Source organism: Sapajus apella, unplaced genomic scaffold, assembly GCF_009761245.1.
Source record: "Sapajus apella isolate SASKATOON/1434 unplaced genomic scaffold, GSC_monkey_1.0 scaffold46, whole genome shotgun sequence".
Lineage (NCBI taxonomy): Eukaryota > Metazoa > Chordata > Mammalia > Primates > Cebidae > Sapajus > Sapajus apella.
The window spans coordinates 16325461-16353378 of NW_022436986.1; the positions used below are offsets into that span (position 1 = coordinate 16325461).

Sequence of the window (27918 nt, forward strand, 5' to 3'; positions counted from 1 at the left end):
CCATGGTGGCGCATGCCTGTAATCCCAGCTATTGGGGAGGCTGGGGCAGGAGAATCGCTTGAACCCAAGAGGCAGAGGTTACAGTGAGCCAAAATCATAACGTTGCTCATCATTGCATAATCATAACATAATCATCACTCCAGCCTGAGCGACAAGAGTGAAACTCCATCCCCCACCCTGAGGTTTTGGTTTATCCGAAACCTCAGTAAAATAGGAATAAAGTTACCAACCTCATAAAAAAGTTGAGACTGGGCCTGGCACGTAGAAGGCTCCCAGTAAGAGTTACTGTTGTTGTCATTACAGTTGCTCTTTTGTTTTAAGAAAAAGCCTGATCGCTTGAGACCAGAAGTTCAAGACCAATCTGGGCAACACAGTGAGACCCTGTTTCTATAGGAAAATAAATAGGTGAATTTAGTGGTGTGTACTTATAGTCCTAGCTACTCAGGAGATGAGGTGGGGGGATTGCCTGAGCAGGAGTTCAAGGCTGCAGTGAGCTATGGTCATGCCACTGGACACCAGTCTGAGTGACAAAGCAAGACACTGTCTCTAAAAAGAAAGAAAAGGCCTAGAAAGTCTTAGTAAAATTACTTGTAAATTGCTCTTTTGCAGCCATTGTGAACCTAAAATAAATAACAGAACATACATTATAAAATTGCTTCCTGGCCGGGCGTGGTGGCTCACGCCTGTAATCCTAGCACTTTGGGAGGCCAAGGCGGGTGGACCACGAGGTCAGGAGATGAAGACCATCCTGGTCAATATGGTGAAACCCCGTCTCTACTGAAAATACAAAAATTAGCTGGGCAAGGTGGTATCCACCTGTAGTCCCAGCTACTCGGGAGGCTGAAGCAGGAGAATCTCTTGAACCCAGGAGGTGGAGGTTGCAGTGAGGCGAGATCGTGCCACTGCACTCCAGCCTGGTGACAGAGCAAGATTCCATCTCAAAAAATAAATAAAATAAAATAAAATTGCTTTCTATTTCTAGCTGGGATTTTTTCAAGTTACTCCCTTAGAATTAACATTGCTCTTAGAAACTTGAGGTCAGGAATAATGAGTTTTCAGTAGTCTACTATGATTTAAAGAACTAAAGAGTAAAAAAAGTCCATCATTAAATGTATTGAGTGACAATAAAATTACACGCGTTACCACAAAAATATTTTCCTTTTGTGGGGAGGTAATCTTCACACAGCCAAGCCCACCATGCTGGCAGAAATGTGTTTAACAAAAGGATCTTGGCGGAGAATGACTATTCACCATAATTTTCATTCTTACTGTTTTAATTAACTTGTTTCTTTTTTGGTCTTAAACTCTGCTTGCCCTGTATGAGCAGAGCTCTTTCTTTCCTTCCGGAGTTTTCATCGCCTTCCAGTTGTGTTCACTGGGATAAACCCAGTATCAGCAACTCATCCAACACCCCGACTTACCTTTAAGCAATAATATTTGATAATTTCTCAGACTTGTTTGCCAAGCAGGGGTATTTCTCATTTCGGAGGTAGGTTTATAATCTGAAGATTCATATCATCACATTCTCCTACCCCTGGGGCCTCCAAAGGAGGAGATGAAAGTGGAAGGGACCAGCTCTTGGTGTGCGGGTCACAGCTGGAACCGCACAAGTCCCTGCACCCGGGCAGACAAGCAGGATGTTCCCTTGTCCTGAGAGGAAACGAAATTGAAAATGCAAGTCTGAGCTCATTTCTTGCTGGTGACTTGTGAGTCACTTTAGATGTTTGCAGCCTTGTCCCGATGCTGCGTGAAGAAAGGAGGTCATTGAAGGAGGCTCTGGTCGAGGCGTGTCCTCTGGTGGGTGTTTTTGTTTGGTTCAGTTTGGTTTTTAAATAAGAGTGGGTGATGGCTTTTTCTTTTCTTTTGAGAAATGTTGAAACAAAGGCTCTTTGATTTAAGACCTCAGACTTCATGCATAGAGAGTGTAATAATCACCCAAATCATAATATCTGACCAAAATAATTTTCAGAACTTGTGGAATCCCCAATCTTGGCTTTTTAAAAGTTAGAACTAGTCCTCCAGAGGAGGATTTGGGCTGTCAGGGATGACAACAGCTGTATTCTGAGTACATGCAGCTCTGTCTCTCAGGCTCTTTGGGTGGGAGGAATTGCAGATTCTTTTCTCTGCCCCCTGTCAGCACAGCCTGCCACAGATGCCCAAGGGAAATCCGTAATGCCTGGAAGATCCAGAAGCACAGCCAAGGCATGGCTTGCTTTTTCTGGACCAGAGAGTAGTATAACTATTTATGATAAATAACATGAAACACCAATTTACGCTTCCTGGTTTTCTTTCCCCCTCATGGTGGGAGACACCACTAGCTAATTTGGAGTGAAATTCGTTGGCCCTCCTTGCTCCATAGTCTGCATTGCAACAGCCTCATGAGTACCACCATTACAGAGATGAACAGCCTTTTCCTTCTGAGCGCCTCTGTGTCTGCGCTGCCTGGGATGACGGAAGGGCTTGTGGATCTGCATTGTCCATAAAGGTTAAAGCAAGCAGGTTTATCTACTTTTCTCAGCATGGGCTAATAATATTGACAAGAACAGTTTTCTGGTTTTTTTATATTTTAAAATTAATTTGTGATTATTGTAGAAAAAATATAAAAATAATCAAAAGAGATTCATAATCCTACCCTCCCAGGAATAGCCACCTTCCTAGGTTTTCTCCATGCCCGTAGGTGCATGGAAGGCAATATTGGGTTTATACTTGCATTCATTTCTATTGCTGCTGTAACAAATTACCGCAAATATAGTAGTTTAAAAAATACAGATTTATCCAGGCACAGTGGCTCCTGCCTATAATCCCAGTACTTTGGGAAGCTGAGGCTAGAGGATTGCTTGAACTCAGGAGTTCAAGACTAGCCTGGGCAACATAATGAGACCTTGTCTCTAAAAGTAATAATAATAATGATTTTTTAAAACACACATGTATTATCTTACAGCTTTAGAAGGCAGAAGTCTAAAATTCATCTGCTGTGGACTGAATTGTGCCCTCTCCCCCAAATTCATATGCTGAAGTCTTAACTCTCAGTGTTGTGGTATTTGGAGGTCGGGCCCTTTAGGACATAATTAGGTTTACATGAAGTCACAGAGTGGAGCCCATGATACGATTAGAGCCCTTGTAAAAAGAGACATCAAACAGCTACTCTACCCACTGTGTGAGGACACAGCTGTCCTCAATCCATGGCAGCTGTCTGCAATCCAGGGAGAGAGCCTTCAGCAAAAGCTGACCATTCTGGCACCTTGATCTTGGAGTTCCAGACTCTAGAACTGTGAGAAAATAAGTGCGTGTTGTTCAAACCACCCAGTCTGTGGTATTTTGTTATGGCAGCTCAAACAAACTAAGACTGGGCTAAAATCAAGGTGTCAGTGGGCAGTGTTCCTTATGGAGGCTCTGGGGAGAGTTCACTTTCTTCTCTCTTTCATTCTGTATGCTGCCTACATTCCTTGGCTCATGGCCCCTTCCTCCATCTTCAAGGCCAGCAGTGCAGCATCTTCAGATCTCTCTCTCCTCTCACTCTCTCTCTCTCTGGCCCTCCTACTTCTCTCCTGTGATTATATTAGACCCAATTAGGTGTTTCAGGATAACTTTCCCATCTTAAGTACCTAATCACACCTGCAAAGTTCTTTTTACCTGTAAAGCAACATGTTACAGCTTTTGGTGATTAGGACTTGGACACCGTTGGTGAGGCCACTATTCTGCCCACCACAGGAGGCAACATACAGCATTCATCTTATGCTGATTGAGTCTCCGCCATGTGCTGTGCACTTTTGCTTTCTTTCACACAATTAAGTGGTGAGCGAGGATTTGAACCCAGGCAGTCTGGCTCTCCAACCTGCACTCTCGAACTCCTGCAGTATATCTACTTCAGCAATTTGCTTTTTCTCTTAATATATTTTGAATATTTTCTCATGATCTTAAACATTCTTCTAAGTTTGAGAGTCTGAAACATGATTTCTAATGGCTAAGTAATACTTCATTTCCTGAATGAGCCGTAGCTAACTTAACCGTTATTCAGTAGGAAGATATCTTGGTGTAGCTAAAAAAAAATAACAGTGGTGAACGTTCTTGTACATGAGCTTTATGCCCATACTTAAATATTAACTGAACTTGGGCCAAAAAAGTTCCTTGAGAGTTTCTTAACAACTACTGTACATTAGAGAACAGTATTTCCTAAACTGTTTTTTTTTTCTTCTGCGTTTACTTAAAATTTTTTTTTTAGAGATAAGACCTCACTATGTTAACCAGACTGGCCTGAAACTCCTGAGCTCAAGTGATCCTCTGACTTCAGCCTCCTAAAGTGCTGGGATTACATCATGAGCCTCTGTGCCTGGCCTTTTTCTTGAGGTATTTAATAGATTCTGTGAAGTGAGATTTTCTGGTTAGATAAACTTGAGAAATGGTACACCCCCATCCCTGAATTAGAGCTTCACAATCTTATTAGCACTGAAACCAGAATTCCTCTGATAACCAAATCCCCCCTGTCTCTGCCTGCTTTCTTTAACCAAGTGTTTCCCAAGCTTAATTTGACCCAAGATTTTTTTCTTCGCAGCATCAAGTACTATCTTATAAAGCTAAGGTAACAGGACGCAATGTTAGAAACACAGCTTTGGAGTCAACCTAACCAAGTGAAGCCGCTTCCCCTCAAACACCTTCAAAAGCTTGTCTAAAATCATTCCGATGGAATAGTTTGAATATAATCATGTTCATGAAATAAACTCACATGTTTCCTATCCTCCACTCAGAATTTCAGTGTAACTTTGTTCTAGTGGTTCCTTATGTTCATTGTAGAGGTCACATTAATTATACCTGTTCCCTGCTCTGTAAATGTCTGGACTGGCCATCAGCCAGGGCCAATACAGGTCTGCCCTGAGGTCTACATGGCACTGTGTGTTCATGTTGCTGTCCAGGGATAGTGACAGGTCATTCAAGAGGGCTGTTCTGGCCGGGCACGATGGCTCATGCCTGTAATCCCAGCACTTTGAGAGGGCGAGGCAGACTGATCACTTGAGGTCAGGAGGTTGAGACCAGGCTGGCCAACATAGTGAAACCCCGTTTCTACTAAAAATACAAAAATTAGCCAGGTGTAGTGGCGGGCGCCTGTAATCCCAGCTACTCAGAAGCCTGAGGCAGGAGAATTGCTTGAATCTTGGAGGCAGAGGTTGCAGTGAGCCAAGATCGCTGCATTCCAGCCTGGGCGACAGAGCGGGACTTAGTTTTAAATAAAAAAAAAGTGTTCTATGGAGTGTTCAGTGCAGGTGAGGAACTGGATGGCAGGATGTACTCACTGAAAATGGGGCTAATTTCAGGTATCACAAGCTATTGAATCATTCATCAGGTGAATAAACTGAGGGCAGAGCAAAGTTTGAGGGAGTAAGCAACAGTGGACCTGGGGTGACTGGGGAGGTGCTGGGTGAGATGCATGCAGCTTGCGGAGTCTAATGGGGTATGTCCTCTGGGCCATGGGACTTCAAGGGGCCTTATGGGGTCATGAAAAAGGAAGTGATTGAGCTCCCAGGCCTGTGGCACAGACTGTTTGCATCACATGCATGTAATGATCTCCAAGACCCAAACTGTGGTGCTATCTGCAGTGTCCACTATTGGGGGAAGAGCATACAAAGTGCTGTCACCATCCTAATGGAGAGGACCACTGGCCGCAAACTCTGGACCTCTGAGGAAGTTGTCAGGTGTTGAACAGGTTGCTCTCCAGCCTTTTGGCAGCCTGTGTGATTCCTAGATGACCCCCAGAATTCTGGTGCCTGGTTTGAGTCATACTGGGGGAGGATCATCAGAAGTCACAGGGCCTGGCAGAGAAGCCTGGCTGAGCTAGCTTCCTTCGACACTGACCAGAATGATGGCCAGAAGTCTGGGGATAAGGCATAGTATCTTCTCTCTCTGGGGACCCGTGACAGTCTCTGCTGAGAAGCTAAATAGAGAGAACCAGAACATGGGCCCCGTTATCCAAAGCAACCATTCTCAGCCCCCTTATCCCTGGAAACTCCTGCTCCAGAACGCCTAAGTCAGCCTTTCTTTCCTGTTACTCCTCTGACCTCTAGTGGCTAGAACTGGAAAAACGTGCTCCAGGGATGAAATCATAAATAAGCAGGAAATGTCTTTGATGTTTAATGGCTGACCACTTCTCTATAGTCATCCTTTACCCTCTTTACAGCATTCTTTCTGCATACGTCTCATCGTTTAATTCACCCATCATCAACACTGGGTTTTGGGCTCCAGACTGTGACTGTTATTATCTCATGTAACTTGGGCTGGAGTTGGTGTCTGAGCCTGTGTGGTCATGACATCCAGGTGTCATGACATCCACCCTAACTACATTTCAGGGTTGTTGCAAGGCTCAAATGACATGAAGCCTACAAAGGAAATGATATACAAATCCACTTGTTACTCCAAAGCCACTGAGTCTGTAATTCTGCAGACCTAAAATGTTTTAATTCATGTATTTTGGTGAAGGCATTTAAGCCCTTTCTTCTGGTTCTCTGTGGGAGATTCTGTCCCAGTCCACAAGCATTTACTTGTGGTTGTTACGTATATTTCATAATGGACTTACTGATTACTCCGCAAACATGAGTTCCTCCCTCGTGCCATGTACCACAGCTACTGCTGGGATCTGACAATGATCAGACAGGCAAGGCTCTACTCTAATGGAATTTACATTCAAGTGAATTAAGGGGATTCATAGACAGGTGAAACATACCTTCCTGTCCCCAAGATGATGTTATAGCTTGACTAAGCAGACAAAAGCTTCAATAACCAGATATGATTCAAGTCAGTGTGTGAAAACGGCCTTCACAGAAATATAAACAGGAGTTCCACTGTGCTGTGTGTGAAAGGCAGAAGCTAGAAGCAATGAATATAGGCTGTGCTTTCTAGATGTTTAATGCTGGGAGAATGGCTGATGGGAGGTGATCTGGACACTTGAGAGGTCGACTGGAAAATGATGAAAAATCACCTGGTAGTTGGTGTCTATTTCTGGCACTAGAAGAGATGCAAGAATTTTATGCAGAATATGCATGAAATTGTTCATTTCACCCGATAGTCATATTATTCTTTGAGATTCCAATTAAATAGTAGCTAGGTTTCATTGGATGCTTTCTGTTCTGAATATTAACCTTACAGATATTAACTTTATCCTTATAATAACTATATGCAGTAGGTACCTGTATCATCAAACCCATTTTACAGATGAGGAAACTAAGATAGCGAAAGAGTAAGTAACTTGCCCAAAGTGATTTGACTGCCAAGTCATAGATTCAAATCCAAACCGGCTGGCTCCAGAGCTTGAGTGCTCACCACTGTGCTACACTGTTTCTTAAACCTTCAATTAAAAAGTCGATCGGAATTTTCGGAGATACATACTGAGTGTACAGGAGTAAAGTGACCTGAGGTCTGGTATTGCTTTAAAATAATTCGGCAAGTCTAGGGAAGGAAGGAAGAGCCAATTATGCCAAAATCTTGAAAAATGTTTACTCTGGGTGACGTTTATAATGTTTATAGGCGTAATTATAGCATTCCCTAATTTCCATAATAAAAAATAGAAACCATTTCTAGGGAATCTAGGGATTTTGAAATACTTATTATTGTACTGTTAATATCAAAAGACTTTCTAGTTATCTGGGCAGTTTAGATCAAAGCAATGAATTTCACTGTTATTAACGTAATGTGGCTGTGAAATGGAGTGCCTTTTCTGCGTAGTAAAAACTGTTTTCCACCTAATCCCCAAATGTGATGGCTAAATGCCTTAAAAAAAATCAGTAAGGGTGGATCCTGCCAAACGTATTTGATAAAATAGCAAAATGTTTGAGTGAGAAGAGACCACAAAGACAACGTCTTCCAAAATTCCCGTTTAACAGCTATGGCGGTTAAATCTAGAATTTAAGTGATCAGCCCACGATTGAAGTGGGAGTGTGAAATGATGATCTGTAGTCAATTACATAGCCCAGGACTGGAAGAGCAGGAGCTAAAAACCTGGGTTTCCCAGACTCCAGGCCTTTCTAGTGCTCATCAGAAGGAGATTATACCCAACAAAGGGCTAAAGCAGCCCACATGGAAACACCGACACCAGGCCTCACTTGTGATTCCTGCTACATCAGGCAGGTGTCAAGTTAGAAGTCTGGGATGTCAGATGGAGAAAGGTGGGTCCCCTTCAGCTTGGAACTGGAAGAGGTCAGCTGGGCCTTTCACCTCCCAAATGGGGCCATACAAGTCCCATTTATCTTGTGTGTTTCCTCCACATCCTTTGTTCACAGATTCTAGCCGCGTCAACCACAAAAGGCATAATTGGAGAAATCGTAATTGTTGTACTTGAAGATACTTCTCTGAAGTGCTTTTGGGGCTCTGTGGCAATAAACCCACGCCTTGAAGGGCCAGAAGCCAGGGCCAGGCATTTCTCTGGAGGGTGGGTTGCAAATGGTCTTTGTGAGAGTGCATGGAGTCACCACACCACTGTTGAATTAACCACTGACCTCATCTCTCCACCCTTGTGGAGAGATGTCCTCCTGAGGATTCTTGGAGGACATCAAGAGAGCTAAAATCTCCCCATTCCCAAGGCTGGTGTGCACCTTTTCCACTGCCTTTGTTGGTGTATACTTCTTAAGGTCTGGGAGGCCTTAAACACAAATGTTTCAGGACCCCAGTGGGTGAGGTAAATGAATGAAGCTGGCCAGTGTAAGACCAGGGTGCCCTGAGAAGAACGAGCCTCGTCCTTATTTAAAAGTTTTATAACACTGGTCTCTCTGCACAAAAAGCCGGGCAGGTCAGCAGACAATTGGCTACCTGTGATTTAGAGGATAGACCCTGGTGAGGAAAGCAGGCCTGGGTACCATCACTGGCTCCCTCTGACCTCAGCACAGCCTTCCCTTGGCAGAGTCTCAAGCTCCTTCATCTGTAAAGAAGTGGGTCTCTGAGTCTCTAAGGCGCCATCACCTCTGACAGTCTAATTCTATGATCTATGATAGAATACATGTCTCAAAACAACTGGAGCCACTGTCTGTCTGTCCAACATATATTTGCAGTATGTGTGCCGGGCCTGTTTGATCTAATTGACTTTTTAGAACTCAGTGTCCTTGAGATCTTTGGATGGGTTTGTGCTTTAACTGTAAGTGCTTTGATTCTGTAATATAATAAAATGGCCTACACTTAACCATCATTCTGGTACCACTATCTGTGTCAGAGGTTGTTGGTCTTTTATTTGCCAGTTTTCTCCTCTTTCTAAAAGCAGTCATGCGCAGACAAGCTTAGAAAGGGTCTTCTCTTCGTGTTGTTTCAGGGAAAATAGAGAAAGTCAAACCTCCTCCATCCCCCACCACTGAAGGCCCCAGCTTGCAGCCTGACTTAACCCCCGAAGAGGCTGCCGGAATCCAGCGGCCCAAGAATCTGATGCAGACCCTCATGGAAGACTATGAGACACACAAATCTAAAAGGCGCGAGAGAATGGATGATAGTAGTGTAAGTTTTTCCTCCTTTCCTCTTTCACTCCTCTGAGCGCGGCAGTCGGTATGGCGTGTGGCATTCCAGTTCAGGCACAAAATGTGTATGTGGTTGTCTGGTCAGCATTAGGGTTCCAATATCAGTTTCCTGACATGTGGTTTCACATGCCTGGAATTGGGTTTGGGTTTTTGCCTGTTTCAAAAAAAAATTGTTGATCATGCAGGGAGCTGGTCCTTTGCTGCCAAGTATAGCTGAAGTCTATCAGCAGAGCTAGTGCATGCGATGTTTGCTGTGCAGAGACCGCATGCAAGGGCCACGCAGGGTGAAGGATGCAAGTGCCCTGAAATGATCTCTAAGCACCTGGAAGCTGATTTCTACCATTGCCCAGTAGGGAATTTATTTCTCTAGAGAAGGATGAAGATGTTGTTTCTTCAAAGCCAGCTCTCTGGGCAATCCGTCACAATGTTACACAGTGCTTAAAAGACTGAGTGTGTTTGGAGCTGTTAACAAGCCCACTTGCATAGCTTGACAGCAAAGAGCCAGTTAAAATGACAGTTGAAAACCACGTGGCTACTCTGCTACCCCCAAGCCCTAGTACCTTTGCACATAACGTTCAAATTAACTATGAAGGAAGTCATCTGCTCTGTGGTTTCTTCCTACAGTTAGAGACATAGGAGCTGTTGCTCTACACAGTCCCAGGAGTCTGGAAATCAGCCTCAGGTTTATGCCGACCTCCTGTAGGTCTTCTGGTACCAGCCTCTTAGCACATATTGAGGTCATCACCTCCTCCGCTGACTGTACTTAAGTCACAAATCATTTGGGTTGGCTGAGGATCCTGCCGGGTTTACCTGAGGCAGTCCTGGCTTATGCCTGTTGCAATGTTGTGATGATTAATATCCCCATTCATTCTTGTGTTGTTGTTGTTGAGACAGGGTCTGTCTCTGTCACCCAGGTTGTGACAGAGACAGACCCTGTCTCTACAATCATGGCTTATTGCAGCCTTGACCCCCTGGGTTCAAGCGATCCTCCCAACTCAGTCTCCTGAATAGCCGGGACCACAGGCATGTGTCACCCGCCCAGCGTATTTTTAAACTTTTTTGTAGAGAGGATGTCTCGTTATGTTGCTCAGGCTGTTCTTCAACTCCTGAGCTCAAGGGATCCTTTCACCCCAGCCTCCTCAGGTGCTGAAATGACAGGCATGAGCCATTGTGCCCAGCCTGCATTTCCCTCTTAGAAGTGTCCCAGTTTGGGTGATAAACCATCTGGTCACCTTAAACTTGAATGCTATGGGGTTCACAGTAAGAATTCCATGCTGCTTTGTTGCCTTTTATATCCTAGCTGGCTAAGTTAAAGGATTCCTGGAGGTGAAGCCCAGAAATTGAGAGTTACTTTCAAAATACATGGTGGTAAAGAAAGGAGGAAAGCAAACAGATATATGGCAGCCTGGCTACTCATTCGGCATCTGCCAGGCTTTCCCTGTGTTTACACCTGAACTGCATGGAGCACTGGCTCAGCTGCTCTCTCAGGTTGCAGCTGTTTTACTGGGCTGTTGCCTGTGTCAGACAGTGGGATGAGGCCTGGCCCTTGGTAGCTGCTGCAGACATTTCCACTGCTAAACTTCACAGTAGGGGAGGCAGCAGCTCCTTTCGTGAGCCTGTAGGATTTTTCCCTGGCTGCCCAGTCACTTTCACCAGTCCTTCTTTGAAGCCCCGCTTAAAAGGATAGAGTTTACCTTAGGAATGTTCTGGAAGCTAGATCATTTTGAGGCTTTGTGCCCTAGGTGTCTTGTTGCTTTTCTCCCAGTGACTCTGCCGTATACGTCAGCAGCTTTGGTAGAATTTAGCCAAGTGGATGCCCCACACTCTGGTGTGGATGGGGAAGCACAAGTAGAACCACTTAGTCTGTGACCCATGTGAGTGTTTGCTGAGCACACTCTACTTGTCACTTGTGTACGTCTTTTGTATCGGAGTGCAGACGATAGAGAAAAATACTCCATACAGAAGAGTAGAGGCAGCTCTCACTCGTTTCATAAAGATAGAGGGCTGGAAGCCTCTTTCCTGCACACACTGACACTCCGGCAGCCGCCTAACGAATGCCAGCCAGGTTGGGCTTGTCCTTTGCGTGAATGATGCTGCCTGGAGTCAGTTTTAATATGCTGATTGCCCCTCCCTTAGACAGGCAGCCTCCTGTCTCTATATTTCCGAGTAAATAAACATTTTGAAAAAGGAAGAGACCTAACTAATTAAGCTGTTAATGTCCCTGGATCTTGGATCTTTGCACTGTTATTGCTATTACAACAGAACCAAGTTTGTTGTTGTTGTTGAAAATTCTTAGGAGCAGGACAAAATCTACCAATCTGCTATATGCTCATTTAAGAGACCCAAATCTAAAACAATAAATTCAGATTGCCTCTAAAGCAAAGATGCGATCCTCAGTCAGACGTCGAATGAGAGCCCTCTCCTAGCCCTTCCGATTGAGGGGACCTTTTCTCCCGTATCTATGTCGATCGCTGGTGAATATGTTGAAGTTTATCTGTAGGGATGAACAAAGATTCATTTTTTTTCCCTAGCCAATCTGTGGCCCCTTTTTCATTTTTTTTTTCCTTAATTGTCTCTTATACCAGAACGATGGTAATAGAGAGGAGATGGATTGCTGGGTGGTTGAGTTGTGTAACTGGCTTACCTATCCGTACAAGCTTAAAGTAATTCTCTGAAAGATAAAGTAATTCAGGTCTCTGGCCTCCACTTACATACACTATTCTCAGGGAGAAACATGGCTTCTTAGACTCTCCACCCTTTAAGCACCTCAGTGGCTTAACTTACACGCCCAGCGTCTCCCCATGTTATGCAGCATCACCCCCAGCACCTCCATCTGCCGATATTTTTTCCAGTGAACACTTAGCAGCATTTTGCCATGGCCTTTTGGAGATGATAAACCACACCTGAGAATCAGTGCCTGTCACATGATTAGAACACAACCATGTGTTTGCCCATTGAAAGTTACAGTTCTTTACGAATTGAGCAAAAATAATTCTTATTTTCTATTCTTTCTAAGGAGAAGGCAGAGTTAAAAACAAGACAGGCTAATAATTGGAATGTATATAAAGTGTGATAAGTTAGACACAATGATATTGAGGAGAGCGAAGGACAGAGAAGGAGAAAGATAGAATGTGGCTATGCCAGAAGTTTTGCTGAGTGAGAAAAACTGATCTTTGCCATCAAAACAGGTTCAGTGTCCCCTGAACCCCCATGAGAGCTGTGGTGGCCTCTGGAGTCCTGTCCACAGAGACTCGGCTCTGGGCCCTGCTCTCTCCAGTTTTCCACTTTATAAAAAGTAATATGCAGGGAGGCCCCTGGCATATGGGAGTCAGGGTGTAGTGCTATAAAAGTTATCCCTGGCCGGGTGCAGTGGCTCATGCCTGTAATCCCAGCACTTTGGGAGGCCAAGGTGGGCAGATCACGAGGTCAGGAGATGGAGACCATCCTGGCCAATGTGGTGAAACCCCATCTCTACTAAAAATACAAAAAACTTAGCCAGGCATGGTGTCACACACCTGTAGTCCCAGCTACTTGGGAGGCTGAGGCAGGAGAATTGCTTGAACCCAGGAGGCGGAGATTGCAGTGAGCCAAGATTGTGATAGTACCACTGCACTCCAGCCTGGGCAACAGTGTGAGACTCCATCTCAAAAAAAAAAAAAAAAAAAGTTATCCCCAACCGGCCATATTTGTTACTAGCTCAGAACCTGAGCAAAATACTCCCTTTAGTGGCTACAGTCCTCACCCACCTGGGCTGATTTCTTTGTCCTGCATATCACAGTCACCAATGAGTATCTCCAGCCTCACTTATTAAAGGACCTCTTGGCTAATTCTGGGAGCAGGAGAATTACTATCCCCACCCCTACCCACTTACCCAGGGCTGTTTACCAACCTTGCAAGGCCTTTGTGTGAATTAGAAGAAAACCACCCTTGTTCCTTTGTGAAGATACAGCCCTGCACCAGCCACATATTTTGGAGGTACAATAGGGGACTGGGCTTCAGCACCATTCATCCCTTTAGCCTGGTGCTTTCGTGCAGTGCAGACACCACACACCAGATGCAGCAATCCTACTCATATTGTGGGTTTCTCTTATCTGGAAATGTTCTCTTATGTGGAAATGTCCCCTCATCTGGGTCTCATACCATTTCTGCTCAGTCATGCAATTCATAATGGACTAGCGAATCCTAGTTTCCTAAAGGGCTTCTTGATGCCTTGCAAAGGGACTGCCTCCAAGGTGGGGTTGCCCACTCATGGATCTGGAAGACATTTGGATCAGTGGGCACAAATGATGGGCTATTTGGATGTTTTTCCTTTAGGCATGAAGAATCCCTCTAGGAAACTATTATTCATCAGTCCATCTTGAATTACAAGACTGTATTTAAGCAAACAGTATTTTTCTAGCCAATTGTTTCCCCAACCTGACCTGAGCCTCAAAAAAGAGAAGATGATGGGTCATTGAGTCAGTGATGCTCATAAATATCTGGAGGGTTTGCTTTATCTTTCTCAGTTGAAGGGATGTTGCTAGAGTCCAAATTATAGCCTCCCAGGTATTCAGCCCCATCTTTACTTCTAGCACAGGATCTGCTCTCACTGGGGTTTTCCTATGTGCTCTCCTTCTCTTTCTCATCCCAAGACTTAATTACTGAGAAGTCATCCAACCACTCTGTATTGTCTTAGAACAAAAGAAGACCTCATCAGTTCTCCTGGGCTACATCAAAGCTGAGAGTTCCTGGCACACGTAACCCTTCCAGACCAGGTCATGCATTGAGAGCTGTGGCCACGCTCCCGCTGAGTGAGCAAAGGAAGCCCATCTGCCTCCCGTTCACCCAGACTCTACAGGAAGCTGAGTGATGCTTTGTGCTCCCCTAACTCTCACTTTTGCGTTCTCACTCCTATCCTACGGAAGGTGCAAAGGAGAGAGAAGAGCCCCTGATTTGTTAGCTCCCCGCCATTATCCCAATCATGACAGAACTGTAATTCCTGAGTGTTACGTATAAGAAGCAGTCAGTGATCACAGATGTGTGATCCTACTACCTAGTCGATGGCTATCAATGCCCCGAACCAATACTGCCTTAAATGCCCCAAGCAGTGTAAATGTGTGCTCATTACCGTAATTCTGGAGAGGGCTGCCCCAAATTGGTCCTGCTGTCTCATTTCCCATAGTCAGGCCACTTTCTTCTGTATTTTGTGGAAGACTTTTGGTCCCCTATAGGAACTAAAGGATCATTTCAGTTCCCAAGTGCTCATACTAATGCTAAATAGTCATCCAAAATTGCTATCAAAAGATGATCCCACTCTCAGCACCTCATCCAGGCCCCCAAGGCTCTGATAGAGGCAGTATGGTCTGTCTGCCTAGGCAGGGCTACCCTTAGGTCAGTTTCAGAGAATCTGCCTCCACAGCCCAACTCCTGTGATTAGGATCTTCTTTTAATGGAACAACTGGTTACAAGATGGCTCTGGGGTTCAGAGAAGCCCATGGAAAGAGAAAAGGCTATTTGGCTACAGATTCTAGCAAATCCAAAATGGCCCCCAAGGACCTTGACGGTGGGCAGCTGGTTGTGTACAGAAGAGAAGGAATCTTGTTAATTCAAAGTGCAGAAAATGAAAGCAACAGTTTGAATTAACAAAGTATGGCTTATCTGATATTTTTATTAGTGAATAATAGGGTATTTAGTTGCCGCAAAGGACAGACTTGTAAATAAACTAATATCAGATGGAGCAAGTCTTGGCATGGGTGTGGAATGGTCTCCTGGTATTACTTCCCTTCCCATCCACTCCTGGTGTGGTGCCTGTTCCCAGCTAGGGGGTGTTCTGTAAGTGTGTCACTGCCATGTACTAACCCTGGTCTTTTCCCTCTCTGCCAGTACACCTCTAAGTTACTGTCTTGCAAGGTGACTTCCGAGGTACTTTTCAATTTGTTTGTCTTGGTCTTACTGAATGCATGATCTAGGTGCATGCTGTTGTGGTTTGCCATTTCCTGATGAGTTAAATGAAAATGGCAAGAAACATGGCTTGTCTCCATATGTATTTTTTTGTGTGCCTTTTCTGAATGATGGGACTGCCTCAAAATGTTGGAGTCCATGCAACAGTGATACACAATGGTGTGCTGTGCTGTGCTGTGCGTGTTGCGGGGGCGAGCGGGAAGGTACTGGGGAAGACCTTGCCTGCTCACGGATCTTGAAGGCATTTGGACCACAGGATACAAGTGATGGGCTATTTTGGATTTTAGAGTTTCTTAAGATGTTAATAGCAAGTATACTTGGTCAGGTTGGAAAAGAGTGCAGCTCATGCAGATTGAGCTATTGATTTTCACTCATTCTTTGTTGACCTTAACATAAAGCTAGAAATTTCCATTCTATAGATTTAAGATGAACCATCCTAATCTATAGATTTATCCAATGTGAACCATCCCAGGCCTCCCTCCTTCCAATCTTTAAACATGTATTTTTATCTTAGGAACTCGAAGCTTTAATTTCTCCAAAAGCCTCCTTGTTTAAGAGACAAGGTCTTACTCTGTCGTCGAGGGTGGAGTGGTGCAATGGTACAACCACGTCTCACTGTAGGCTCGACCTTCTGGGCTCAAGCAATCCTCCCACCTCAGCTTCCAAAGAGCTGGAACCACAGGTGTGTGCCACCATGCCCAGCTAATTAAAAAAAAATTTTTTTTTAGAGACAGGGTCTCGCTATGTTGCCCAGGCTGGTCTCAAACTCCTGGCCTCAAGTGATCCACCTGCCTCAGCCTCCCAGAGCATTGAGGTTACAGGTGTGAGCCACTGCTCCTGGTCCCCAAAAGTGTTCTTTCCTTTCACACAGATTTCACAAATATGTGTGCTGTGAGAAGGCGTAATATTTTTCTCTTTAAATTTTTTTTTCTATTTTGTCCATTCTTGTTTTTGCTGAGAAAGCACAATATTTTTCATGTTTATTTCTATATTTTATTTTTATTTTAAAAAGATTATTTCAAATATATAGAATTGTAGAGAGAATCATTCATTTATTCATTTAACAATTTTTGAGGCTCTACTATGTGTCAGGCATTGTTCTAGGTTCCAAGAATACAGCAGTCAACAAAACAAGGTTCCTGATGTCATGGAACGGGCATTCAAAATAATATAAGATAATAAAATAATAAAACCCACCTACCCAGCTTTGTCCATTCTTATCATTTCATGATATTTAATATTTTTAAAAGAAATTAATATTGCAAATACAATTTAAGCCCTCCTGTTACTTCTCCCAGTTCCCTCCTCCCCTCTAATCCCTAGAAGTAACTATTTTTGAGCTTGTTGTTCATCATTTCCATGCATGGTTTTATATTTATACAAATGTATATATACATAAACAACACCTGATTTTTTGCATGTTTAAAGACGTTGTATAAATGGTAAGTCATGTTGCAGTATCTGCTGCTCCTGACTTTGTCCTGTCTGCATTGTTTTTAGATGTGTCCTTGTTGATCAGTGTGGCTCTGGTTCATTTTTTATAACTGCTGTATAGTATTCCATTGAATGAATATATCACTATTTATTCAATCTTCTATTGATGGAAATGTGGACTATTTCCAGTTTGTTTGTTTTTTTAACTGTTAGAAATAATGCTTTTCTGAATGTTATGATACATGTCTCTTTATGTACCTGTGGAAGAACTTCTCTCTATATCTAGGAGGAGAAGCACTGACTATTAGGCTGAAACATCCTAACATTTACTAGATATTGTAAATTAGTTTTAAAACCGATTGTATTAACCTGTAGCATAATAAGTTTTTTGGTCACTCTATTTAACCTAAGAATTATATTTAAATATAGAGCTGACCTGCTGATTATCAGTAATTTCCTTTCATAAGATATCAGATGAATATTGAGAATTTCCTTTCATAAGATATGAAATGAATATTGAGAATGTCATTCTGTACCTTCTTTAAGTCTAATTGTGATTCTCATTTGCAGGATGGCAGTTTGAGAATTAGCACTAAGCCCGTCTCCCTTTGAGTCAATTTAAGACAATGAAAATCTGGTCAAATATATCCCGGGAAGATAGAGTTGGGCTCACTCTGTCTTCAATTTAAGAGCAGATAGGGGTGTGAAATATAAATATTAATATGAGTAGGGTGATATTATTTAACATATCTGTCTTTTGTTTCATATCTCCAAATTAAAATTGTCTATACTGATTGCTCTCCAAAGTTAAGTCACCCTAAGCATTAGAGAGAAAAATTCATATTAAAGTGTTGTTGAAAGATAATTGTTTCTTCTCCACCAGACCGGAATGTGAATTTGTGAAAACAAGAAAACTTTATTTATTTTACTTTTTTTTTTTTTTTTTTTGAAACACAATCTCACTCTGTTTTCCAGGCTGAAGTGCAGTTGCGTGAACTCAGCTCACTGCAGCCTCTGCCTCCCATGCTCAAGCGATTCTCGTGCCTCAACCTACTAAGTATCTGGGACTACAGGTTCCCGCCACCATGCCTGGCTAATTTTTGTATTTTTAGTAGAGACAGGTTTTCACCATGTTGACCAGGCTGGTCTCGAACTTCTGGCCTCAAGCAATCTGCCTGCCTCAGCCTCCAAAGTGCTGGGATTATAGGCCCGAGTTACCACACCCAGTCACACAACTTTAAATCAGATCTTTTTTCCTTGGGGAGTGTTGATAGCTCTTCTCTGATGCATCTTCCTCTGGACTCCTTACAGCCGCTGGGCAGACAGATAGTCTGGTGGCCTCAAGCATCAACTCTGCCCCCAGAGTGCAGAGTTCAAATCTTAGTTTTGGGCAACTTCAAATCTGGGCAACTTACTTAACCTCCCTATGCTTCAGGTTCTTCATATAAAAAATGGGTGGCCAGGCACGGTGGCTCATGCCTATAATCCCAGCACTTTGGGAGGCCGAGGCACGTGGATCACGAGGTCAAGAGATCGAGACCATCCTGGTCAACATGGTGAAACCCTGTCTCTACTAAAAATACAAAAAAATTAGCTGGGCATGGTGGCGTGTGCCTGTAATCCCAGCTACTCAGGAGGCTGAGGCAGGAGAATTGCCTGAACCCAGGAGGCGGAGGTTGCGGTGAGCCGAGATCGCGCCATTGCACTTCAGCCTGGGTAACAAGAGCGAAACTCCGTCTCAAAAAAAAAAAAAGGGAGTAGTAACAGCATGGATTTCATAGACTAGTAGTGAGAGGGTTCAAACAGTAGCATACTACTTAGGACGTGAGTATGACGATTATTAGAGCCCCAGAGAGATGTGCTTTTTTGCCCAGAAATAAAAGGGATGAACTTTAGAAAGTAAAGTTAATATGCAGTAATAAACAAGTAATAAGAGCTCTAAATTGCTAGAGATTCACACACACTCTCTTTCTCACACACACACACACACACACACACACACACGTGCACACGCGTGCCTGAATTAATTACAGAACAGATACTCATTCACATGCCTTCCCCAAGGGCTTGGATTTTGAATCTTCTGAAGACCAGTTGTAGGGCAGCTTTACTCCCAGACAGCCCTGGGTCATAAGCCTTATGAACCCAAAGGCAGCTTTATATCAAGGTTGCCGGGTATTTCAGTAATGATGTTTATTTTCTTGTCTGTGCCATTACTAGAGGCTTTAGATTTCACTGGAAATTTATTGTATGGCCATGGTAAGTGATTGTATGACCATGGTAAGTGGGCATACAAACTAGGGGAATGAAGAGAGCTCATTGTTGGTATAAGTGAATTATTTGGGCTCTTGACAAGCAGTTGTCCAAACCCAAGCTAAGCTAAATGCTTCCATAATTATGAATATTATTTTTCTGCCCATTACACTTTTCATTACTAAGCTCCATGTGGGAAGGGACTATTCTATCCTCAACACGAAGCACTGTGCCTTATACTTGGTAAAAAACTAATAAATATGTGTAACTTGGATCGATAGATGGCTTATAACAAGAGTTCCTGAAGAGCAGAGCAAACTTAATTTGCTCAAGTTGTTTGAGAATTAAAATCGGTTTAAATAACAAGAAAATGAACATTCCAAGAGGATGGGGACCGTAATTTTTAGAACTTTAGATTTACTTGTAGCTTTTATGTAAACCTTTCTGTTTGTATCTGCAATCCGAAAGGCAAAGAGATGATCCTTTTATATAGTGTAGAGTTCTTTATAAAATAACTTATGTATTTATATACCACTTCATAATTTATAAATCCCTTTCACATGATGATAGAAATAACTATTCCATCATAGCAGGCTCTGCTTTAGAGCTTACTGTGCACTGGGAACTATACTAAATATTTTTCATACATTGCCTCATTTATTTCCCTGTCCAACTTTATACTGTAGATTTTATGATCCCCAGTTTACATGGGGATACTAAGGCACAGGAGTAAGTGACTTTTCCAAGGTCACGAGGATTTAAAGTAGACCTGCCTGGACTTCAGAGTCCACAGTGCCTCTGAGAAAACCTGCGAAGTGGGGTAAGTATGTTATCCATTTCATAGATAAAGAAATGTGAGATAAAAGATGAACAACAGGCTGGGCGTGGTGACTCACACCTGTAATCCCAGCATTTTGGGAGGTCAGGGCGAGCGGATCATGAGATCAGGAGTTCGAGACTAGCCTGGCCAACATGGTGAAAGCCTGTCTCTACTAAAAATACAAAAATTAGCCAGGCGTGGTGGCGCACGTGTGTAAACCCAGGTAGTAGGGAGGCTGAGGCAGGAGAATCACTTGAACCCAGGAGGCGGAGGTTGCCATGAGTGGAGATCATGCCATTGCACTCCAGCCTGGGCAACAGAGCAAGTCTCCATCTCAAAAAAAAAAAAAGAAAAAAATTAAAAAAAGATCAACAACAAAGGACAAAACTGGAAATAGAGCCCAGGACTTCCACGTGCAATCCAGTGCTGTTTTTCAGTTCCATGCTACAACACATTAGGCTATTAGACAATTTATCTATTTAACTATAGCAGATTTGGAAGCATGCTTTCCTCCTACTCATTTGTTATTCTTAGATATCTGTGGATATTGAGTGAGTGACCATGTACAAAACACATTATGACATGGCTTAGGTGCTTAACAATGCATCATTCATTCAGCAAACATGCCTGAGGAGGAATAGGGGAGGCTTCCCAGAGGAAAGCACGTTGAAGCTCTAGGTGGTCCATTCATTTGGCAAAAGTGCAGAGAAGCGAATTGAGATGGACTCTCAGATCTCCCAACTACCCAGAATCTGCTTATGTCTGGGCTCCCACCTCTGCCTGTAACTGTACCTCCTTGCTTCTCTGGAGTTGCCAACTATATTAGTCCATTTTCATACTGCTTATGAAGAGGTAAACTAGACTGGGTAATTTAGAAAGAAAAAGAGGTTTAATGGACTCACAGTTCCACATGGCTGGGGAGGCCTCACAATCATGGCGGAAGACAAAGGAAAATCAAAACCACGTCTTACATGGCAGCAGGCAGGACAGTGTGTACAGGGGAACTGTACTTTGTAAAACCATCAGGACTGGTGAGACTTATTGACTATCACGAGAACAGCATGGGAAAACTCGCCCCCATATTCAATTACCTCCCATGGAGTCCCTCCTACTACCTGAGGGGATTATGGGAGCTACAATTCAAGATGAGATTTTGGTGGGGACACAGTCAATCCATATCACCAATATCACTGTCCCTTGCCTAACTGATTACATTTAGAATAAGCAATGCCTTCATTGCAGTTTGGGTAATCAACCAATGTTGGCTCTACTGAACTTTTCTTTTAAATCAGAAACTATATGTCCTAAGCAAATGCCAGGGCAATTGGTGAGCATGCCTGGGCTTGCATTTGCTGCAATGTCATGAAATAGAACCATTTTCATATGTTGGCAACCTAAATGCCATTCATCTGGAATCTCTTCTTGATTAAACTGAAACTGGAGCAGATAGGCTGAAGTCTCCTCTCAGGAGTCCATAGACTGCTCTAGTGAACAGGAGGAAGGGAGGCTCTCCCTCAGTGGTGGTGGGCCTACTTGTCCTTAATGTTGTCACCTTTCATTTCATTGATTAGTGTAGGAGGCCTGAAGTTGCATCAGCATGCTGAGATTGCTTTTATTGGTCCAAGAACCCTTTTTTTCCCCCATTTAATGGCTTTTTTCATTTAATTTTGCCGAAGTGGGTTTTTGTACTATAAATATCATTATAGCTTAGGTAGGTCTGCAAAGCTTGATGGACTGAATCCACACTGGTCCCATTTTTTGGAATTACTTTCTGATTTGCTTGTTTATGAAGAGACTAAGACCATCTACAATGTGCTGTCCAATATGGTAATCACTAGTCACGTGGAGCTATTCAAATTAAAATTTATTAAAATGAAATAAATATTTAGCTTCTCAGCCATACTAATCCTATTTCAAGTGCTCAATAGCCACATGTGGCTGGTGGCTACCATATTGGATAGCAGAGATACATTTTCAACATTGCATAAAGTTCAATTGGACAGCACTGATCTATTGTGTGCAGGGATCTTCTTTGTCTGAAAACTTGATACAGAGTCACGTCTAGTTCAAAGAAACTTGCAGAACATTTCATGAAAATTAAATCTCTCTGTAGTGAAAACCAGGGATCAAGGAGCAGATGAATTTTGGCTGTGAGATGAATGCATAACCAGAACCTCCCATTCCCTTTTCCCAGCATCTTTCCTATCTCGCCGCAGTACTAGACACTTTATCACTTTCTCCTCTCAAGCTGATAAAGAGAAAGGAAGAAAGAAACAGAGAAATTGGTTTGTGTTCATAATTAACATCCATGAACTCTGCATAATTTTTTCCCCTCTCCTTACAGGTCCTTGAGGCCACACGGGTTAATCGAAGAAAGAGCGCACTGGCGTTGCGCTGGGAAGCAGGGATCTATGCCAACCAGGAGGAAGAAGACAACGAGTAAACTTCCTTTAACCCAGGAAGCGTCTTTGGTGCTTGGGAGACCAAGAAACCAAGAAATCAACAACTGAAAGCATTTTAATGGACTATTTATTAAAGTGCAAACAAACTCAGCAATCCTTATGTAGACCAGAAACTGCAATACACAATGATGAAAAATAAGATGAAAAGGAAGTTCACCCATCAGACTCTGGACACCCAGGAGTCAAAAGAGAAAGGATTTTTTTTGGTGACTTAGTCCCAGTGTCTGGTTTTGGGCCAATCCACAATTGATCCAAAAGGACAAATGATGTTACAAGCAAATCCACGTAGCTGCTACAGGCAGAACTGAGACCAGCCTCTCTGGGTGATGAAGGACAGTGGTGATAGGATCACTTAGAGAGCAGTAGGGCCCAGGCTGGTGTAACCTACATGGCACAGGATATTTCCCTACACCAGTTTCCCACCTGTCGCTCACAGCGTCAGAGGGTGTTGCATTAACTCCATTTTCTCCAGCAGCCATAAAATGAATGGTGTTTCTCTCCATATTTGCCCAGAAGAGGCAGTTATGATTCCACTTCTCTTACATTTAATTATTTTTAATTGAGAACAATTCATGATCACAGTTCGTACAATTCACATTTTAAGACAATGTTTCTTCATGTTGCAAACACAATCTCTGCTACATTAGGAGGCTGAGAAAGGGGAAGAGAAAACCAAACCAAATGGATGATATTAGCTTTAGGATCATGTCTGCTTATTCTCTTCGCTGATCTGCAGTTGATGAGAACACATGTTCACAGTTAGGTTTCTTCATAGGAAAACTATATTTAGTGGGCAACAACTATTTTTATGATGGGATGGGGGAATATATACATGTATAGAACCTGTCTACATTGAACAACTTGGTTCAAGATGGTAGGGGTATTTTTAGAGTGGCAATAATTGAAAAAAAAAAAAAGGCAAACTCTGCCTTGGAGAGGTGGATGACAAGAAATAAAAAGGTGTTTCTAACTATTTTGTATTATAAACTGGGCCTTAGAGATAGGAAGAAGAATGCTGGATTCTTTTGGGGTCAATCAGAAGGGAAACACGAAGGAAAAGTAATGAAGGTAGAGAGAGGAAAAGGGAGGGAGGAAGAAAGAATGGGAACAAAATAAGGAGATAAGAGATACCATTTTTGCCGAGCAACCAGTGTTTTTCAGGGTTATACAAAGAAAAATATAGAATAGAAATTTAAGTGAAGGCTTGGAATCAGCTACAAATCCTAAAGACGGGATGTGTGTGTGTGTACACCACTGTGTGTGTGTGTAAAATGTGTATGTTCACGAGTAATGGTGTATGTGTGTGTGGATTAAAATTCCAGCATGACCATGGCACTTGGGTGTACAGGTAATTCCTCCAAAGCTGTTTGCTGGCTTCAGGAGTGAGTGAGAATTTCTTTTTTATGAAAAGGGATATAAAGGCACCGAGCTGATGCAGTATTTGTAATATTAAATTGACCTAACAAGGTATTTGCATGAGTCACAGTTGCAGAGTTTTGAGCAGTTTTGTAATTGGACACATAGGAAAGTCTCCTATTTATTCTCATGCTTTGTATTCATGCTTAGTATACTATAGAGGATGCCAGCTTTAATCTTTCTGTCATTTAAAGCAATATGATAAGGGTATTCAATAATTTGGTGCCCTAAATTTCTGGATGAGAAAATGTTCAATTCTGGCAATGAGAGAGAGAGAGAGAAAAAAAATAACCCACCCTCCTTTTTTTTTTTCCTTTGTTTTAAAACTGTGGTTTTTAAAAAAGCAATAATTAAGTAAGACCTCACTAAAAATCATTTTTGTTTTTATATTGTTATGTCATAAGCTCTAGTATGTTGTTCTAACAAATAGCAATTCCACAAAATTTGTATGTAGATGTTAATGCACATTTCCTGTGTTTCTTTTATTAGTCTAGTGTTGACTTTGGGGGCGAAGTTTATTCACAGATGAGAAGTAGGCACAAAGTAAAAAAAGGAACCATCTACTAACGAGGATCCTTTAAAACTGTCAAGGGAACCTGTAACTTGAAGCCACATTCTACAGATGGCAGCCAAAACAGACATGGGCAGTTGGCACCATCTTTATATGGTTCATTCTCCTGAATATTCTGAATGAATTCTCAACAAAATGTGCTAGCCACTGGGGACACAAAATAAATAAGATCCCTGTTGCAGGAAATTCATTTTATAGTGAGAGAGGCTGCCATGGAGACTAACATTCTCAGGAAAATGAGATCCGTGTTAGATTAGAAGTCCAGATGTGGAATGGGAGGACCCAGGAAGGAGGATTGTCTTTGCCTGAGAATTTCCAGCTAGAGGTCCCCGATGCCTGGGCTGAGGACTCGGTGACGAGGAGGTGTTCCCAAGGCAGACACAGGGATAAGAACAGAGGCAGCAGCCTTGCAGGCGCCAGGCACGGTGGCAGTTAGGATGGCTGGAGAGCAGGATAGTTCAATGGGTTGCACAAAAAATTTGCTGCATGTTTTCTTAGACTGACTCATGGATCTTTTAGAGACCATAGACTTGATAATAACTCCCCCATTTTTCATAAGAGGAAACCATCCTTATGACTTACCTTAAAGTTTTTTGGTCTGTTTTGAAGGAAACCGTGTGCTACATGAAACCTACATTTGACAAGAGAACGTACAGCTAAGGGAAAAGCTTAAGAGGCCACACTATTCACAGAATCGCTTCAGAGGCAATGAAGTGGTCTTTGACCACAGTTGATTGAACCAGAACACTTATTCCTTAAGGAATATCAGAGTTACAGAGCTGGGGGTCTGGGGCCATGCTGTGTGTGTGGATAAGGAAAGAAACACTGTTTCTGGGACTCTCCCACAGTCACAAAGCTGTTTTCACTGTGGCCCCACATCTCTTAACTTTTGCTAGTTCTCCTATGCTGCCTTCCGGATTACTGCTGTCTATTTTCGTGCTCTACTCACTGAAGATCCTATTATAATCCCATTAAAATGTAAATTTATAGTTTACTTGGGAGAGCCAGATTTTCTCTGTGCTCTTGAGTTTTTTATTCATTCAAGAAACCTTGGGCCACCGCTTTGTACATACCACTGTGCTAGGCTCTGGGATTCCAAATGAACCCTTTTAACTTTCTGAAGATGGGACCGTCCCCTGGAGGAAAGTCATTCCTGTTTAATCCATCGAGAGAAGGAGGCTTATGAAAAACTTTGCCTCTGATGCTCGGCCCCACCCCTAAATAGCACGCAAGCTTGTTAACCTTACCTCTTACAAAATGTTTAGATTCTGTAGATGTGAAAAGCCTTTCTGGAAGTATTGCATTCTGCTGTGTGTATAGGTGTTCTTTTTCCTCCAGAGCTGATTAACTACTGACATGCCTTGGCTTTCTCATCCAGAAATTATGGAAACAGGGTCTGTCAGTGGCAGGAGGCCGGGTTGTGTTTTACTTGGATGACGCAATGCAATTTACTTGCCTCTTCATACCCATGCATGCTGCTCACCCTAGACAATGACATATAAGCCGTATATAGATCAGTGTCCACATACACACACACACACACACACACACTCTCACACATACATATGTAGTGCGTAACAAGGAACACTAAAACAGTGTTGATTCTTGTCTCTGAAGACAATTAAACCTTTTTATCCCCAACTAAAGAATGGATTTAATTAAACTATGTATTGAAAAAAAGTAGCCTGTTAGAGATGGTGAATATATTCCATTTTAGTTAAAGAACCAATTTCCTGAATTTTTAGCATTCAGTGAGCTGCCAATTTTGATTTTGTGTTGCTCTTTACCCAAATGATTTTTTTCTTTGTTTTCTTTTCTTGGGGGAGGAGGGGGAAAAAGCAGCAATACTGTGTTTGGAAATTATACTCTGTATCTGGCTTTCCTGTGTATGTTAACCACTTAAATGTTATTATCCTGCTTTGGTTTTATAGTGACTGTGAGGCATTCAATGCAAGTATACAGTTATTTTCTCATTAAAACCCAATGTGTGTTGAGTTTTTAAAAATAATGGCTGCTTGTCTGACCGTGGGGGAGGGTGGAAGACCTGGCCAAACAGTGGCACGCGAGCCTCCTTGGCTGCCACTGTGACAGCTTCTGCTTCCTCACGTTTGGAACGAAGGAAGCAATCTGAGCTGAGGAGGCCCTGCGGCACCAGGCTGTTCCCACAGCCCCCTTTTCAGTGCTGTCCCCAGCCACCCTGACTAGATGCCAGAAGCTGCAGGTACCTCTTGAGCACATAGACTTCGGAGCCACAGCAACAGCTGGACAAACACAGGATGAACCGTAAACTCCAGCCTTGCCTGGGGCTTTTGGTTCTAACCTTGAGAATACTTTCCGAACACGTGTATTTGGCTCTCATCTGCAAGGAATAGAGAATTTTGGACTTTAAAGAGCATACGAAGACCACAGGTTCATCAGAACGCGTCCTCCCCACATTTCCTCCTGCCCTTCCTTCAGCTTCCTTGCTCCCCCTTCAGTCTCCACCTGCTCCATCCCATCATCCAGCCCTGGGCCCCTGACCCCTGACTGTCAGTTTCCTGGTCTTTCCTTCTGCTCCTCCTCTTCCTGGTACCTCGTTTCCAGCTGTCTCTTTTTTTTATCTCTCCTGATCTGTAACTCTTCCAGCCTTTCTCCCAGGATTTCCGACCACATCTTCCTGTTCTGCGCATCTGGGGGTGTTCTGTGGCACCTGTCAGGGGTGACATCTCTCAACCTCTTAAGTGGTGAGAGTTCCGAATTTGGAAGTGGGGAAGTCCCCTTTAAAACTGTGATCAAAGTCTAGGAACAGGGGATAACATTTGCGAATGTCACTGAGAATGTGACAGGTACTCCAGGCTCTTCGTGAATATGGTATATTTATATTGATTTCCATTTTACATAGTAGGAAACTGCAGCCGTAGGAGGCGAGTTTCTCAATGCATAGCTTGTAAATGGCAGTGCTTGCATTTGAACCTGGGCTCTTAACCACTTCCCACAGAAGCACACGTTGGCAGCTTCACATACAAGGTTGAACAGGCCTGTTGATGTGTGTGAAGTTGAAATGGGCTTACACCATCTCCCCGCACTGTACTGTCTGGGACAGGGGCTCTCAGGGATCAAAGCCAGAGCTATGGTAGGAGCCCAAGTCTAGGGGAAGAGCAGCGTTTGGGTGGGAGCAACAAAGAACTTTTTTTGAATGAACTTTCTCTGGGCTCTTTGAGATCATCTCTCCCAGGAGAGGGTGACAGCAGATGGCCCAGGCATCCCAGTTGCCAAAAAGGACCCAGATGTGACTGCAGATAGGGTGAAAAAATGTGATAAAATTAAGCTGTGGTGATGGTTGCACAATTTTAAATGTACTGAGAATCATACATTTGAAATGGGTAAATTTTATTAAGTAAATTGTACCCCAATAAAGCTCTAGGGAAAAAAAGAGCTGGGGATAGTGGAGGGAGTAAGAAAATAAAGAAACCAGAGTAAGATTTTGGGGAAAGGGGCTTTACGTTGAATAAAACAAAAGGAGTCCTTCATGTCAACTTGTGGCCATCAGCTCACGCACTA

The 27918-nt window shown here is 43.0% G+C and overlaps 1 protein-coding gene and 1 long non-coding RNA gene across 2 annotated transcripts in view; one reads left to right on the forward strand and one right to left on the reverse strand.

The window, feature by feature from the left end:
• Positions 1-26379, forward strand: part of PALM2AKAP2 (PALM2 and AKAP2 fusion) — a 506606-nt gene extending 480227 nt beyond the window's left edge. Inside the window, 3 exon segments of the mRNA XM_032240316.1 lie at positions 9284-9462; positions 15345-15383; positions 22274-26379. Of these exon segments, the coding sequence (XP_032096207.1) occupies positions 9284-9462; positions 15345-15383; positions 22274-22372 (317 nt within the window). The 3' untranslated portion in view covers positions 22373-26379.
• LOC116524831 lies at positions 1634-26615 on the reverse strand. Its single transcript, XR_004257500.1, has 4 exons — positions 26531-26615; positions 11928-11932; positions 10612-10620; positions 1634-1644 (listed from the first exon to the last, which is right to left on the reverse strand). It is a non-coding gene; the product is annotated as an uncharacterized LOC116524831 (long non-coding RNA).
• Between the last annotated feature and the right edge of the window lie 1303 nt (positions 26616-27918).